The sequence below is a fragment of the Phocoena sinus genome, chromosome 20 (genome assembly GCF_008692025.1).
Source record: "Phocoena sinus isolate mPhoSin1 chromosome 20, mPhoSin1.pri, whole genome shotgun sequence".
Taxonomy (NCBI): Eukaryota; Metazoa; Chordata; class Mammalia; order Artiodactyla; family Phocoenidae; genus Phocoena; species Phocoena sinus.
The window spans coordinates 27,794,114-27,808,483 of record NC_045782.1 but is presented as its reverse complement, the minus strand read 5'-3'; the positions used below and the strand labels follow the sequence as shown (position 1 = coordinate 27,808,483).

Sequence of the window (14,370 nt, the reverse complement as noted above, 5' to 3'; positions counted from 1 at the left end):
GTCCCCACACCGACCCACGAGGGCTGGGCTGGGGGTAAGGGGCACGCGGTGGACCATCTGGGCTTGGGAAGAAGGAGCCACGTCCACGGTGGCTGAGCGTCACTCAGTCTTTCTGGAAGAGAACTACTCCCACTCGAACAGTTATCTGAAGCCCATAGCCCCCTTTATTGGAGCAGCTCTCCTTTATTTTCATAGAAGCCTAAAGGTGGGCAGAGACAGGCATTTCTTAACACCAACTGTGCAACCAGGAAGGTCTGCAGCAAGCCCAGGTCACACAGGTAAAGCAGGGACACCAGCGGATGAGATGGGGATTCACAGAAAGGGCCAACTCAGGTGAAGAGGCGGCACCTTCCCGCAGGGGATGCAGGATACTCGGCGTGTGGTGAGGACACACAGGACGCAGACCTCAGCAGCCCTCCAGGACGGGGGTGTCCTTCCGCTGCTCTTAGCTACCTTGCATCACCCCACAGGATGGATTCAGGAAGGGCTGGGAGGGGTGCGGGAGGTACACGCATCACAAGAGAGACGAGGTGGGCAGTGGGTGAAGTGGGCACCGCTGAGAGCATGGAAAAGGAAGACCGCGAAGAAAAGACACCAGGCAGCTTGGTGGTGATGAGATCATCTGTGCTGACGTCGCTGACTCACAGGCATGGGGAGGGGGTCAGCAGAGCCACCCTGACAGGGGCGAGGAGAGGGCAGAGTTGGGTTGCCCTCCCCTGGCTCACCCCTCTGCACCCCAGCCCCCCTGGCCAGATCCACTGAAGACGTTCCTTACTGGCACAGGGCAAGAGACTCACGTCAGAACGCTGCAAAGCTTCCCTGCCCCTGAGGCCGAGGCTCCAGGAGGAGTCTGGGAAACCACAGGGGCCTACCTGGGCTCTGTGCGCTAGAATCCTCGGCTGCTGGAGGCTCCTGGACAGCAGACAGAGCTACCTTTCCACAGGAGGCCACTCCTCCAGGGGCAGGGTCACCCCCAAGCCCATTCCATGTCCCTTTACCACCACCCTCCCACCGGCTCTGTTCCCAAAGCCCTGGCTTGCGGTGAAGGGCTAGGCACCTGGGGGATCCCATCTCATCCTACCCAGCCTCGGCTGGTCACTCTTGCATCTCTGTCTGTCCTGCATACATGTCCATCTAGGGCAGACCCAAGGATGCAGGTCCCTGGGACACAATTCAACCAGATATTTCCTGGGCTGGCTCATGGGGCCCCGAGGGCAGGTTCTCAGATGAGACGGGGGCCTGAGCAAGGAGTCCACTGTGTCACCCCTCCCCCGAGTTATACCGGGTTAGGATCCCTAATGGTTTGCTGGGACTAGTGCTACACTGAGGGGGCAATGGCAACCTGACTGTGAAGGGAGGTAGGCTTCAAGCACACAGAGCAGCAAGGCACTCTCACCGAGCCAGGGTGTGTGACCCTGCACATCTTCTTATCCCCTGGGGAGGAAGGTAGGGGAGGGAAGGAGAGGAAAGGCTTCCCCAAAACTACCACCAGCTTCTGGGCTGAGCAGGACAGGCAAGGAATGGAGAACAGGGATGGTGACACACAAGGTCTCTCCAGGAGAGGCAGTGCCCGCATGCACGTGCGTGTGGGGACCAAGCACCCCTCATCATAACACACCTCTTCATGTAGGCTCTGGAACAGCTCCATCCAACAGAACTTTATGTGGTGATGGAAACGTTTTATATTCTGCAGACAGTAGCCACTAGCCACGTGGCTGCCGAGCAACTGAAGCGTGGCTAGTGTGGCCGAGGAACCGAATTTTCCATTTTACTTAATTTTACTTAAATTAAATGTAAACCTTGGTCGCTGCCTGTGGCTAGCGCGATCGTACTGGACAGACGGATGCTAGGAAGATGACGGGGTATGGCAGTTAAGACCCAGGCCACCTGGGTCCCAATCCTGGCCCTGCCCCTTACTGGTTGTGACCCCTTGAACAGGGCTTCTACCTCTCCAGGCTTCAGGGTCCCCATCCGTAGAGGGAAAATCTAGAGGAGGTGCAGACCGTGCCTGGCCCGGTGCCGGCTTCTCAGCTTGTGGTGTCTGGTGTCCTGCTTGGAGAGGCCCGTGGCCACCTGAGCTGCCACGGGCAGCAGAGGAGCGGTGCGGAGGGCTCCCTTGGGGCAGCTGAGGATGTTTGCTGAGGGGCCCACCCTGGTGGGGAAACCACCCGGCCCAGGGGACACACCTGTGGGCAAGTCCCGCCACGCATCCCCTCCACCTGAACTTCTGCTTCTGTACCTGCTGTTGTCTTCCGCCTCCCCCGCTATCAGAAAGGTGCACGGACCCCAGCGACCATCCTGCCCAAACCCCTCATTTCCAGAAAACAAAAGGGAGGCCCCGAGATGCTGGGTGACCTGCCTATGGCCATGGGCAGACAGGACAAGAGCCTAGGGCTTCTGTTGCTGGTTGAGGATCTGTCCCCCATAGAGCATGGCTCTCAGTGTCCCACATGCCTCCTGACCTCCCCCGACACACCCCTTCCCCACCCGAAGCTCAGTCTGAGGCGCAGGTGGGACCGGCTCCTCGCACACCGCACGCCCTGCCCTCCACTGCCTTCAGAGCGCCGTCCCCCCAGGGCCATGTCCTGCTCGCCTCGCCGCCTTGCAGCTCAGGCCTCCGGGTTTAGGAGGATGACCAACCAGGAGAGGAAGCCCAGTTCCCTAGCGGCCCCTGCCAAGACACAGAGCCCAGAGGGCAGAACTCTTGCTCCTAGCATCTTCTCTACACACCCCAGCGGTCCTTAGAACACAGACACCCCCGAGCACCCCAAAACGTTCTTGCTGTACTCCAGGTCTGGGGAAGGCTGGCTTCCCCGCTTCTAGGGAAAAGCAAGCCCCATAAAACATCACTTCCTTCATGCCCCTCCCCCATCCCTGCAGGACCACGGCCCCCGCTGCCCCACAGGTGAGAGTCCCAGGCCTCCCGGTTACATGGAAGCTAGAGCAGCCTGGGCACGCGAGTGGGTATCGCCGGGCGCTCTGCCTTGAGTCTCTGACGCCCACATGGAGGGAAGGGAGAATCTAACCAACCCCCCGCCACCATCACTCAGGACAGAGAGCAGACCTAAACCCAAGAGCACACCCAACACACATGTATGTCGGAAGGGCACCGGAGCCGGACGAGGGGAGGAAGGAAGGTGAGGTCTAGACAGCAAGGCACGTGAATGCTGGGGAGGCACAGGGTGACAGAAAACCCTGGGCCCCAAGTTCAGTCCCCTCCCCAAGGAGAGAGAGCCTGGAAGAGGTTTCAGAAAACAGAGGGCAAGCAGAGGTAGGGCTCCTGTCTTTCCCTTCCCCCTACAAGCCACTCTCAACCAGTGAAATACTTCAGTTAATCAGAAACTGGGCTGCATCCTGACCTGGATACAAGGTCAAGTGGATCTGAAACTTAGCACCTGTAGGTCATTTCGTGAATGGATGTATGCATGAGTTGGTTCTCCTTAGGGGTTCCCCTCTCCCCAGTGCAGCCCACCTCCCATGCCCCCAAAGCCCTGGGAGACAAAGCCACTCACCTGGGAACTGATAGCCATAGCTAGGAGCAAATCCAGGGTAGCCGCGGCCATAGGTTGCCACAAAGTTGGGGTAGCCTTGAACACAGAGAGAAAGACCACGTCGGTTAGCGCAGCTGCTTCAGGTTGCGGGAGTCCGAGGGAGGGTGGGAGTGAGACACAGTCCGAGTTATTTTCCTCCACAAAATTACTTGTCTCCCGTGGGAGTCTTTACCCAGGGCCTGGGTCACCCCTCGCCCGTGGCTGGGGCACTGCTGTCAGCCTGCTGGTGGTTAGCCCGTATTTGGGCCGAGAGACCCCCAAAGCCCACGCACTTTCTTGAACCTGCAGAGTAAATGCCACAGGTTAGCCCCAGACCCTCGGCCAGCGCCGGGCGCTGACATTTGCAGAGCTTACCCTGTATGTACTTTACCTTAAGGCTACTGACAGTAGGAGATTAAAGTCCTTCGCCAGCACCATGGACAGAGCATCAGGAACGCGGGGTGGGGTCACAGTCTAGGGGCAAAACTCGGGGCTGACTCTGTGCCTCTGGAAAAACACTGGGCCCAGTGAACCATGGCCCGGGGGACGCAGGGACCAAGCCACGTCCAAGCAGGGACACTCCACCGTATCTTCCCAAGGCCCTGGGAGAACAGGGAGGGCCTGGCTGTGCTAAATGTGCACCACAAGCGTGAACCCAAAGCCTCAACAGGCATTTCCCAGCAAGCACGCTCCTTCCAGGCACCCGTCTCAGCAGATTACCTGGGGGTGCTGGCTAACCGCTGCTGGACTGGGCATGGGGTGCAGAGGAAAGAACTGGCAAGTTCTGGCGTCCCTGTGGTCGTCTCCGATCAGTTACCGGTTACCGATCCCCCATGAGACGCCACTGCAGCTCCCTACCCTTCGTGGTGCCCACTCAGACCCTCACTCCTCACGTCCCGACTTCTTGAGTTCGGCTACAAAGAAGGCTGGGGTAGCCTTCTTGGATGGAAATTCCACTGGCCATAGCAGACCCATGGCTGCCCCGTTCCCAGCCTGCCAGGCTCCCTTTTCTTCCCTCTGCTCCATATAGAAGAAACTCAGTCCATTCACGCTCTTAAAATACCACCCTGGCCAGCCTGCCACCTACTTTACCACCACCACCACTGCCAGCCTGACCTCCGCTCTGACCTCTGAGCGGGATGCCTGTGGCTCTTTTCGGCTGCCCAGCACCTGAACCCCCTTCTCTGTGTCTGAGTCTTGGAGACGGGCCTGCCTCCCATCATGGAAGCAGACTGTGAACCCAGGCTGGGCCAGTGCAAGTCTTCTCCAGGTGCCAGTGGGGCAGAGGAGGGCGGACGGTTCAGAATCTATTCTGGCGTCAGCAGCAGAGCCCGGGATCCATTGGTGGCAACAGTGGCCCCCTAACCAGGTCATTCCTGGGTTGTCCCCTTGGTGGGGCTGTGGCTGACCGCCCAGCTCCCCAGTTCCTGCCTGTTCCCCAGCCTTCCTGGCACTTCTGTCCGTTGCCCAAGCCCCTTCCAATAATCTCTTTTACTGTCTATAGCAGCCAGAGTTAGTTCCGTTGCTTTGTCACCAAAACGCTAGTAGAAAGCATTTTGATGGGCAGGTTTAGGACAGTCTCCACGCCCTCTGACCATAAGGCCCATAAGTGGCGGCTTTCCACACGTATCCTTGCGGCTCCATACAGCAACTTAAACACCCTAGAGCCAGGCTCTGGGGTCTCATCATCCACTTCCAAGGTGGATCCTCACATGTCACAAGCATTTTCGGACCCTGCAGGTGATGGCTGAACACCAAGATCATTCACTAAATTCCAGCTTGGGAATTTAGCAGCACCACGAGTTAGTATGCGGGTCTTCCTGCTGCCTGCTCATGGCGCTTTCATGCTGAAGGCGGTCCAAAAACGGGACCCACCCTCCTTCGCTTTCCTCTGCTTGTTGGTGTCACAGCTTTCATCTTGACCGGAAGATCTGTCATCAGACCTAAGACAGAAGTTCGCTGGACTAGACATCAGGAGATGGGTTCCAGCCCTGCCTCTGGCCCAAGGCCACATCATCGGGGTTCTTCCCTTCCTTCTGGGAGCTTGAGTCTTGCCATCTGTAGAAAGCTTCGCAGGTCCCCTGAAGTGCTGATGGGCCCCAATTCTCAGAGACCAGCTGTGGCTCCTTTCCCTCGCTTCGGCCAGAGCCTTTCCAAATTTGCAGTCACCGCTCACTGGCCAGTTGATCTGTTTACACCCCACAAGGGTCTTTCTGCATGAGGTTATTTCCCAGCACTTGATGCCTTGCTGACAGAGGGATGCCCAGACCAACCAGGATGACCTGGCGGCTTTGTCCTGACTGCAGAGGAACAGACCCCAGTGAGTCGCTGAGCTCTGGCACCCAACGGGGAAAGAGAGACAGAGGGACAAAGTATAGGGACAGAGACGGGGACTCGGGTGCCTTAAGTGGACACACACATACTGGCTCCTTCCTTGGTATTTATCTCATGGCTGGCCAGCCCAATTCTCCTCCAAATTAATCACCTGCTATCAAATCAGATCTTTCAGCAATAGACTTCTTACCATGATTTCAACAATACTGATTAATGAATTATATGCAAACAGCCAAGTCACTGCTGCCCAAGGGCTTTCCTAGTGAAAAATGACTCCTTTGCCTCTAACTTCAGTGCTGGGGGGTCTTAAATATTTTAGTGTTAACGTGACAGCAAAAACCTAAGCCCATGTGTCACCTTCCGAGACTCCCTCAGGGTGGGTGGGGTGGAGGGTGGTGGAACGCCCAGTCCCTCCCTGATTCGAGTCACCAGTAGGATTCCATTGTATCTGCCTACTTCCTGGCACACTCGCAAGTCTTCACCAGGAATGAGGAAGAGCATGGTCAAGTTCACCCCAGTTGGGGGCCTCACCCCAATCTTCCCAGGCATGTCAAAATTGTCTCCTGTTCAACAAAGATGAGAATTTGGCATCTGCCCGAGTGGGGGCTCTTATCTCCGCCCCCCCATCGCCGAACATCCTCTGGGTCGGGCAGATGAAATCATAAATTTATAATACAACATTACTTCAATTTTCCTCTTCATTTACTGCTGTGCAGTCCAGCTCTGCTCCAGCGGTTCACAGCCCCAGCCACATGGGGGAAACCGGCTGGCTGCGTATCAGTAGCACGTTATGGCAGACCCACGCGGGCGCTCCATCAAGCCACATCCCGTTGAGATGACCCGGCCACCGCTTCCATTAGCAGCCGGGCCCCTCCCTCACTGGCCACTGCACGATTTATTTGCTCCAGTACTCTGGATGCCTGATCAAGCCCACAGTAATTATCTCTTGTCAAAAAAGGAAAAAACCAAGCCTTCTGCCTGGATGACCACCTTTCTTGCAGACAGGCTTTCCATTGTGGGGGAAAAAAAAAAAATCAGAAATCAGCAAGAGAATTTGAAGTTGCCAGTTGGCTCATTTGGGGCACCCCCCCCCCTTTTGGGATGCTGGCAGAATTCTCAGAATTGTGGTTCTAGATCTTTGTTCCAATCCTAGAAGATGTTTGCACATGACTCATTGTTTTTCCAGGCTCTGTTACTCAGCTACTCAAGAGTCACAGAAAACGGCTCCCATCAGGCCCCCAACTTGAAAGAGACAAGAGACGGGGCTGTTTATCCAGGGAGCTGCCAGCGTGTGACACATCTGCCGCGTGGCGTGCAGGGCGTTGCCTGGGGCACCACGGTGGCTCCATGAGGTCTGCATACAGATGCGACACCAAGCGCCAAGGGCCCTTTCCAGGCCGTAGTCTACAAGGACGCTGGGCCCCCAGACTCATCTGGAGTTGCAGGGGTTCCTCCAGACCTGTGCTGTCCCATTAAAGTTTAATTGAATTTAAATTATATAAAAAGAAAACTTCAGCTCTTCAGCCCCGTCTTAAACGCTCAATAGCCACATGCAGCTAGCGGCCACCGTCTTGGGCGGTGCGGATATACGACCTTTCTACCATCGCCGAGAGTTCTAGCGCAGTGTGCTGCTCTAGATGGAAAATGAAAAGCTGAATTTTGAGTTTCCTCTGTTTGCTAGAAAACAGCTGAACAAATGGAGACCTCCTTGGGGATGACCTCAAACAGATATTCTGGGGAAAGACAAATCCCAGTTGACATGACAAATGAGTCTAGGCATGCAGCTCTATGTTCCAGCCAATCTCCTTCTGATCAGTGAATGCCAGCAGATTAGAGCTCTTCATCCCTTCCAGACAAAAAAAAAAAACTTTTTTTTTGCTTTCATTTCCGGGGGGCTGAATGTTGGGGAACACCGGGTCAGGATTTCACAGCGCCGCTAGAATGCCTCTGGCTTTCTTCAGCTGGTCAGCAGTGTCTCTCCACTTCTGGGACCGCAGGGTGAAGCTTTCCTTCAAAGCCTCAGCAATGAGGTATTTCTCTATCACTGCTACCAAACATGTTAAATGGTGTGTGCCCAGCGAGGTCATGATAGTTAGAGGCGGTAGGATTATACGGCTGAGAAGGCCAAGAGGAATCAGATATATCAACAATAATCATGTTTGCTTTTATTAAGTCCACTTTCATTAAGAAAAACCAAACAGATTCTAGTGCACTGGGTGGGCGAGGCAGCGAACAAAGTCTGAGAGCTGCAAAAATACCTTTCCTAAGGGTCTTAGTTGATTTTGGTTTTGTCGAGCTCAAAGGCAGGGAGACTGACCTAAGGATGATTCCTCCTCTTCTCTCGTACACTTTCTTAAAGGAATTCCCGTTGGGCTGATTATTCCACGATTCTGTCAAAGGCTATGAAAGCTAAAACCAAAACAGCTGTAGGGCTCCTCCCAAGAACGTTTGCTGCCACAGCAAGAGAGATCAAGAAAGAATAACTGCAACTGAAAGTATGGAGAAAATCTTAAAGGGTATTTAAAAATTAGTTCCACAGTTTCCAAGTCATTTATGGACCAGTGTGTCTGCTGTCTCACTAGGATGTCTACTCCCTGATAGCAGACTTCTTTCTCTGGTGCCTCCTAAGCATCTAGAACAATGCCTGGCACTCAGGAGGTACTCAATAAATATTTGTTGAACGAATGGATTTAAAAGCTTTAATGGGTTACAGTCTCACTTCTAAAAATCCCTAACAGTGTTATGTATTTTTCTGCTGTTTCGACGATAAAAGTTTAAATCGCTGAAACCTCATCTCATTAACAAACTTAAAAAAAAGTGTTTCTGCGTGAGCCAAGTTCATTAGCCAAACTGTTGGCGGTGGCAACGGTGGTGATTCTAGGACTGATATGCGGGCCTAGTGCACCACAGAGATGGTGACCCAGGTGACTGATGGAGTCAGGTCAGGCCATCTTGCCAAAGGATTAGACTTCATTGGTGACATCAATTTAAGGGAAGAAGCAAGGGCTTCAGTTACAGCACAGCAGATGGCACTCTCCTCGACCAAGAGTCCAGAGGCCCAGGGTGCCAAACTGTGCCAGTGGGTGAAAGAGAGGGCAGCCCTGGGAGTTTCTGGCGAGCACATCAGAGAAAGCTCGGTGAAGACCCAAGTCTGGCTGGGGAGGCAACAGGCCAACCAGATCGTGAGACTGTGAGTTTGTTCCCTGGGTGGTGGTCTGATTCCCCCTTCTGCCTGGACCTCAGGCTGAGCTGGTTCCCAACTGGGGACACATTTGGGGACCTCTCAGGAGGCCCTGTCTCAGCAGGCATCTAGATGTCCTCCACATCGTAGCTGGGGAATTCAGGAGGGCTGGGAGCTGATGAGGGCTGGAGTCCAGTGCACAGATCTTGTTGGGGGGTAGAAATTCAAAGATAATCCAACTCCCTTGGCTGGGGGTCCAAGGAGGAGGCTGCAGGTGCCATGGCACAAGTCACACGCAGATGCAGGTCTAGCTATGTTCTCGGTCACCGGCAGGAAGGGATCCCAAGTGGCAGGGTGTTGGATACCTACTTGGGTGGTAATTTGCCCGGGGCTCCCCAGTACCTTACTAATAACAGCTCCCAGTTTGAGTATATATTACTGTATTTTGTTGATTAGAAGACACACTTTTCTTTTTTTTTTTTTTTTCACATCTTAACATCCTGAAAGTGGGATCCATCTCACAATGTGGTTTAGTTAACAGTATATATTTTTTCTTTCCAGATGGTACACAAGGTGCATTCCACCACCCATGGCAGCTTGAACCTGACAAAATACAGCACTGGTTGGGCACGACATGGCTTCATTTATCCTCAACAACACCATGAAATGAGGGTTCCCATATCCCTATGGATGGGGTAACTGAAGGACAGAGAAGACTGTTCCTCCAAAGTCACACAGCTGACCAGACGAGAAGCCCAGATCTCCTGATTCTGAAGTCCTGAGCCCTTTCCTGTGGTCCACACAGCCCGCCTTGGTGGAAGCCGGACCCACACCATCAATTCCACCCGAAGAGCTCTCTGCTTGCTTGGGGGTGGAGGAGAGCCTCGGTGACCTGAGGGGCCCTGCCTGGGGCATGGGGGTTTCGCCTGGTGGCAGCCTCAACCAGAGCTACATGGGCAAGAGGCCAAACCCTTAAGTAGCAAGGGTACGGGGGATGGGGATGAACTGGGGGAGGCTACGACTCAAGAACTAATAGACTCAACCACAATGACATTTTAAACCAGCTATTACTACCTCTTTACTGCAGCTCAGGGAAGTCATAACTTGAAACATGAGAGAACAAAGTCGGGGAAGATGAGTGAGCACCTGGCATCCATCACATTTCCATCCCTCAGAGAGCAGGAACCAATCAGATGGCATCTGGAGAAGCACGGGGACCATGTGGGTCTGCCCACCGCCAACTGTGGTCCGAGCCACTCGGCCACCACCTCTCCTCACACACGCACTGCCTGGACCTGCCCAGCAGCAGCCTTGATGGCCCTCGGGGCTCCACACTAGGACCCTCGCATTCCAAGCTGTTTCTTCTGTCTGCATGGCCCTTGTCCTGCTCATCCTTCTCTTCCTAGCTGAGATGTCACCTCCACAGGGAGGTGTTCCCTGATTCCTCCAGATAGTTTCCATTCCTCATTATGTGCCCATAAAGCACCTCACAACTCTCTCTGTTATGAGTAATAACGTATCCATGTGATGAGTTGTTAAATGTCACCTCTCTCACTAGACCACAAGCTCCATGAGGGAAGGGACCACATCTGCCTTGTTAGGCACTGTCTCCCAGTGCTGGCCCTGGGCCAGGAATGCAGTAGGTGCTCAAGGACTATTTGCTGTTGAATGCCTCCTGCGGTCAACAAGGCACCTGCCTGGGCTCCCGTTATGAAACCATTGGTCTGTGGAGCCCCGAGCCCTTGCTTGGCATCTGGGGAGAATACAGCTGCCGCACCTTTGCTCTTTGGCAACTGACATGAGCGAGCTGGCTTTGCTCCACACCTCTGCTTCCCCAGGAAGAAAACCTCCCCCAGGCAAGCAGAGAAAACCATGGGGTACATGATACCTCACATAAAGGGTATCAAGTGAGAGGCAGAAGGGTGGGGGTGCTTCCTGAAGATCTGGATCCTAAAAAGCCATTTGATGCCCTAGGGACTTTATACTCATCATTTAAAATTCAAGACTCTGAAAGCCAGCAGGCAGTAATGGGCTCAACTCTTCTAAGATTTTATTTTAAAATTTGGAACTATTAATCCATTTGGGGTTTCTTTTGGTATATAACATAAGGTAAGGGCCACATACAAATTATTTTTAGAGCAAGAGCTACACAAGTATCTTACAGTCAACCAGGAAATCATTCTCATTGATTTTTAAAAATTAGTTTCTTTATAATAATTAAACTCACACATAGAAACACATTTAATTTAGGCTCCTTAACTTTTTCTATCAACAGGTGCCTTCCTATATGCCACACTATTTTAATTACTGTAGTTTTGGACTATGTTCTGATATTTGGTCAAACTCTCTTTTTTCTCATTTCTCTTTTTAAAAAATTTTCTTATTTATTCTCATGTGTTTCTTCTTCTAGATAAGTGTTAGAATCATTTGGCCAATTTTTAAAGAATTACAATAGGAATTTTCCTTGAAACTCTGTTAAAGCTAAAAAATTAGCTTTAATATCTTAGCCACTTTGAGAATTCTCATGGCATCCTTTTCCATTTTTTAAAGTCCCTCAAAATAACTTTACCTGCCTTGTTACTTCCTCAGACAAATAGATACAATTCTTTTAAAGGTCTAAATTCTAAAGCCAAGAAAAGTTTTATAAATTTAAAACTGAGCCAAGAATGAGTTAAACAGCAGCAAATCTGAAAATACATAAAGAGCTTATCAAACAATATAGAAGAGGGACTCTTAGCCAAACCAAATGAAACCCATTAAAACTAGACGGACCGTGTGCCTGAATGGAATTTTACCATTAACTACCATTTATCCCATTTAATTAGTATTTTCCTGACACACAATAACTTGCACTAAAATACCTTTCTCTCGCCTTGAAATTTCTAATTATTGTTGCGACCCACACCATTATGCTTCTCCACTGCTTTCTCCATCTTTCATGCCTTTTAAGCGGCAAGATTTTCAATTATCTATGCAGGACGGACAGAGATACCTTTAAGGAAGGGGCATAATATGGAACTCAATTTCTCTAAAAGCCAGGAGAGATCATTTTTCATCAGAACAAACATACTTTGTCTTTCATCATTTTTTTTTTGCAAATAAAGAATAAAACAGGTTATTTAAGACATCCATTTAAACACAAATTTGATACCCCAAGAGAAAAATGTTCATCACTTAAATAGACAGGATTATCGCCCACCATTACCATATCCCCTCCTCTCCCAAGTTTTAGAAAATGTAGCCTCGGCTCACGTAAGTTAAGCCAGCCAGGAGTCCATAGGTCTTTAAGAACTCCCAGTCAGCAGAGAGGGCTGAGGCAAAGAGAGTAACTTTTCCTCCTTTTGAAAAAGGGAGTGGAAAGGGGAAAAAATAATATCAAGTACCTTCTATGAGCCAGGCATGGGACAAGATGCCTATCTAGTTGTCTGCCTATCTATCTATCTATCTATCTATCTATCTCTGCTAACTTAATGGTCACAACTGTCCTGTAAGAGGGATTATCACCCTCATATACAGATAGGGAAGCTGAGCCTCAGACAGGTAAAGCAGTTTGCCCAACCGGAAGGTGACCCAGTCCCCAGGGTCCGGCCCAGACTCACCCAGCATCCCCATGCCAAGCATGAAAGCATCCATGGTATAAGGCAGTCCCCGGGCCCGGCCTCTTGTCCCAGGTGGGAACATGACTTCCTTCGGCTGAGCCTTCTTACATTCTACCTGTTAAACAGAAAGGCGAACAAATGAGATGCAAATGAATTCCATGTAAATGTCAAATGCAGAACTGATCTGGTTACCAGCTAAGTTATTTTTAGCCTTGCTCCTTACTCACTGTAAAAATAGTCATGCCGAGTAAATGGCCTGCAAGATAAATACTGAAGAAAACACACCACTTGTGCAAATCCTGCAAAAACCTACAAGGATGAGATTGGGTTTGGAGGGGCGGCAAGGACATCAGCTGAAGATGCCCAGGTGTGGGCTGGAGCTCAAACTGAAACCTGCGCAGAAGGCGTGAGAAGGCGGGCGATGGCTGTTGGATGCGTCTGACTAATAACAACAGCAATAGTAATAATCCGTCATTATCGTTCAGCCCTTTACATGTTTACACATTCCTCTCAGGCTCCATCAGGTCAGTGACTCTTCATAGCAGGCCGCTTGCTATGAAGTCTCATTAAATAGACAGGCCAGTTAGTCTTAGCTCCATTTCACAGATGAGAAAACTGAGCATCAGAAGGCTTGTGTAACAAGCTCTAAGCCATATCCCAGCAGGCACAGGCCCGGAAGCCGGAGTTTTAAAATTTCTAGGTCAGCGATGCCACCATCTCCATAAAACCTGCCCCAGCACACTCCCGAGGGAAGTAATAAGATTAAACGTGGATTACCGGTTTCTCACTTTGCAGCTGTGTCTTCAAGTGGTTGCTAATCTTTCCTTTCTGTTTCCCCCTCTGCCTCCAAAATTTCTTAATCCTATTCTGCTCACGTCCAGAAGTCATTTACTTAACAACCTTAATGACATGTAATACAAACCCTACACTGTTATCGCTAGTGTTCCTTAGGCCTTTGGTGGGCGCTTACTTGCTTTTAGTTTACAGATAGATTTAACAAGCCTTGTTAGCCAGTAATCAATCCCGTTGCTGATGAAGATGGGATGTTGTAGAGCAAGGCAGGAGTGCTTAAAGCTGCCGGAACTAACAGCACGACAGCCTGATAGTGATGGGGAAAAGATGAGAATCAGGTACCTTATTTTTTTATTTATTTATTTTTTTTGCGGTACGCGGGCCTCTCACTGTTGTGGCCTCTCCCGTTGCGGAGCACAGGCTCCGGATGCGCAGGCTCAGTGGCCGTGGCTCACGGACCCAGCCGGGGCACGAACCCGTGTCCCCTGCATCAGCAGGCGGACTCTCAACCACTGCGCCACCAGGGAAGCCCCAGGTACCTTATTTTAAAAAGCAGTCTGGGGCCATATAGTATAGAAGCCAAAACTTCACATAGCTCAACAGCTGCTGAGGGTCACTATCACACATTAAATCACTATTGCTCACGGTATGTCTGAGAGATGAGGAAAAAGTTAAATTGTGTGCAGTGTACTTTGTTTTAAAAAGGACCTACACGGGTTATCCATTATGGAGATATTCTCGTTCCAAATACTTCAATTAAAAGATATTTTAGTGCTTAAGGCTAGGAGGAAGCTTTAATTACCTAAAATATTAACTCCTCTTTCTTCAAAGACGCCGGATAATAAGCATTTACTGTTGCTCTTTAAAGAATGATCACCACGCATGCTTTAAAAAAATGGACAAAATGGTTCAACAGTCATGACTGATATGTTTA

At 51.1% G+C, this 14,370-nt stretch overlaps 1 protein-coding gene across 6 annotated transcripts in view; it reads right to left on the bottom strand.

Annotated features, from left to right (window-relative positions):
* Positions 1-14,370, bottom strand: part of MSI2 (musashi RNA binding protein 2) — a 394,365-nt gene that overhangs the window by 52,393 nt on the left and 327,602 nt on the right. For all 6 annotated transcript variants that reach the window (XR_004347246.1, XM_032615339.1, XM_032615342.1 and 3 more), the window contains exons 9-10: positions 12,645-12,759; positions 3,513-3,587 (exon numbers count right to left, since the gene is read on the bottom strand). Coding sequence is in view for 5 of the 6 variants with exons in the window: in XM_032615339.1 (XP_032471230.1) it covers positions 3,513-3,587; positions 12,645-12,759 (190 nt within the window). In the remaining variant the exon portion in view is untranslated. The remainder of the gene's footprint in view (positions 1-3,512; positions 3,588-12,644; positions 12,760-14,370) is intronic.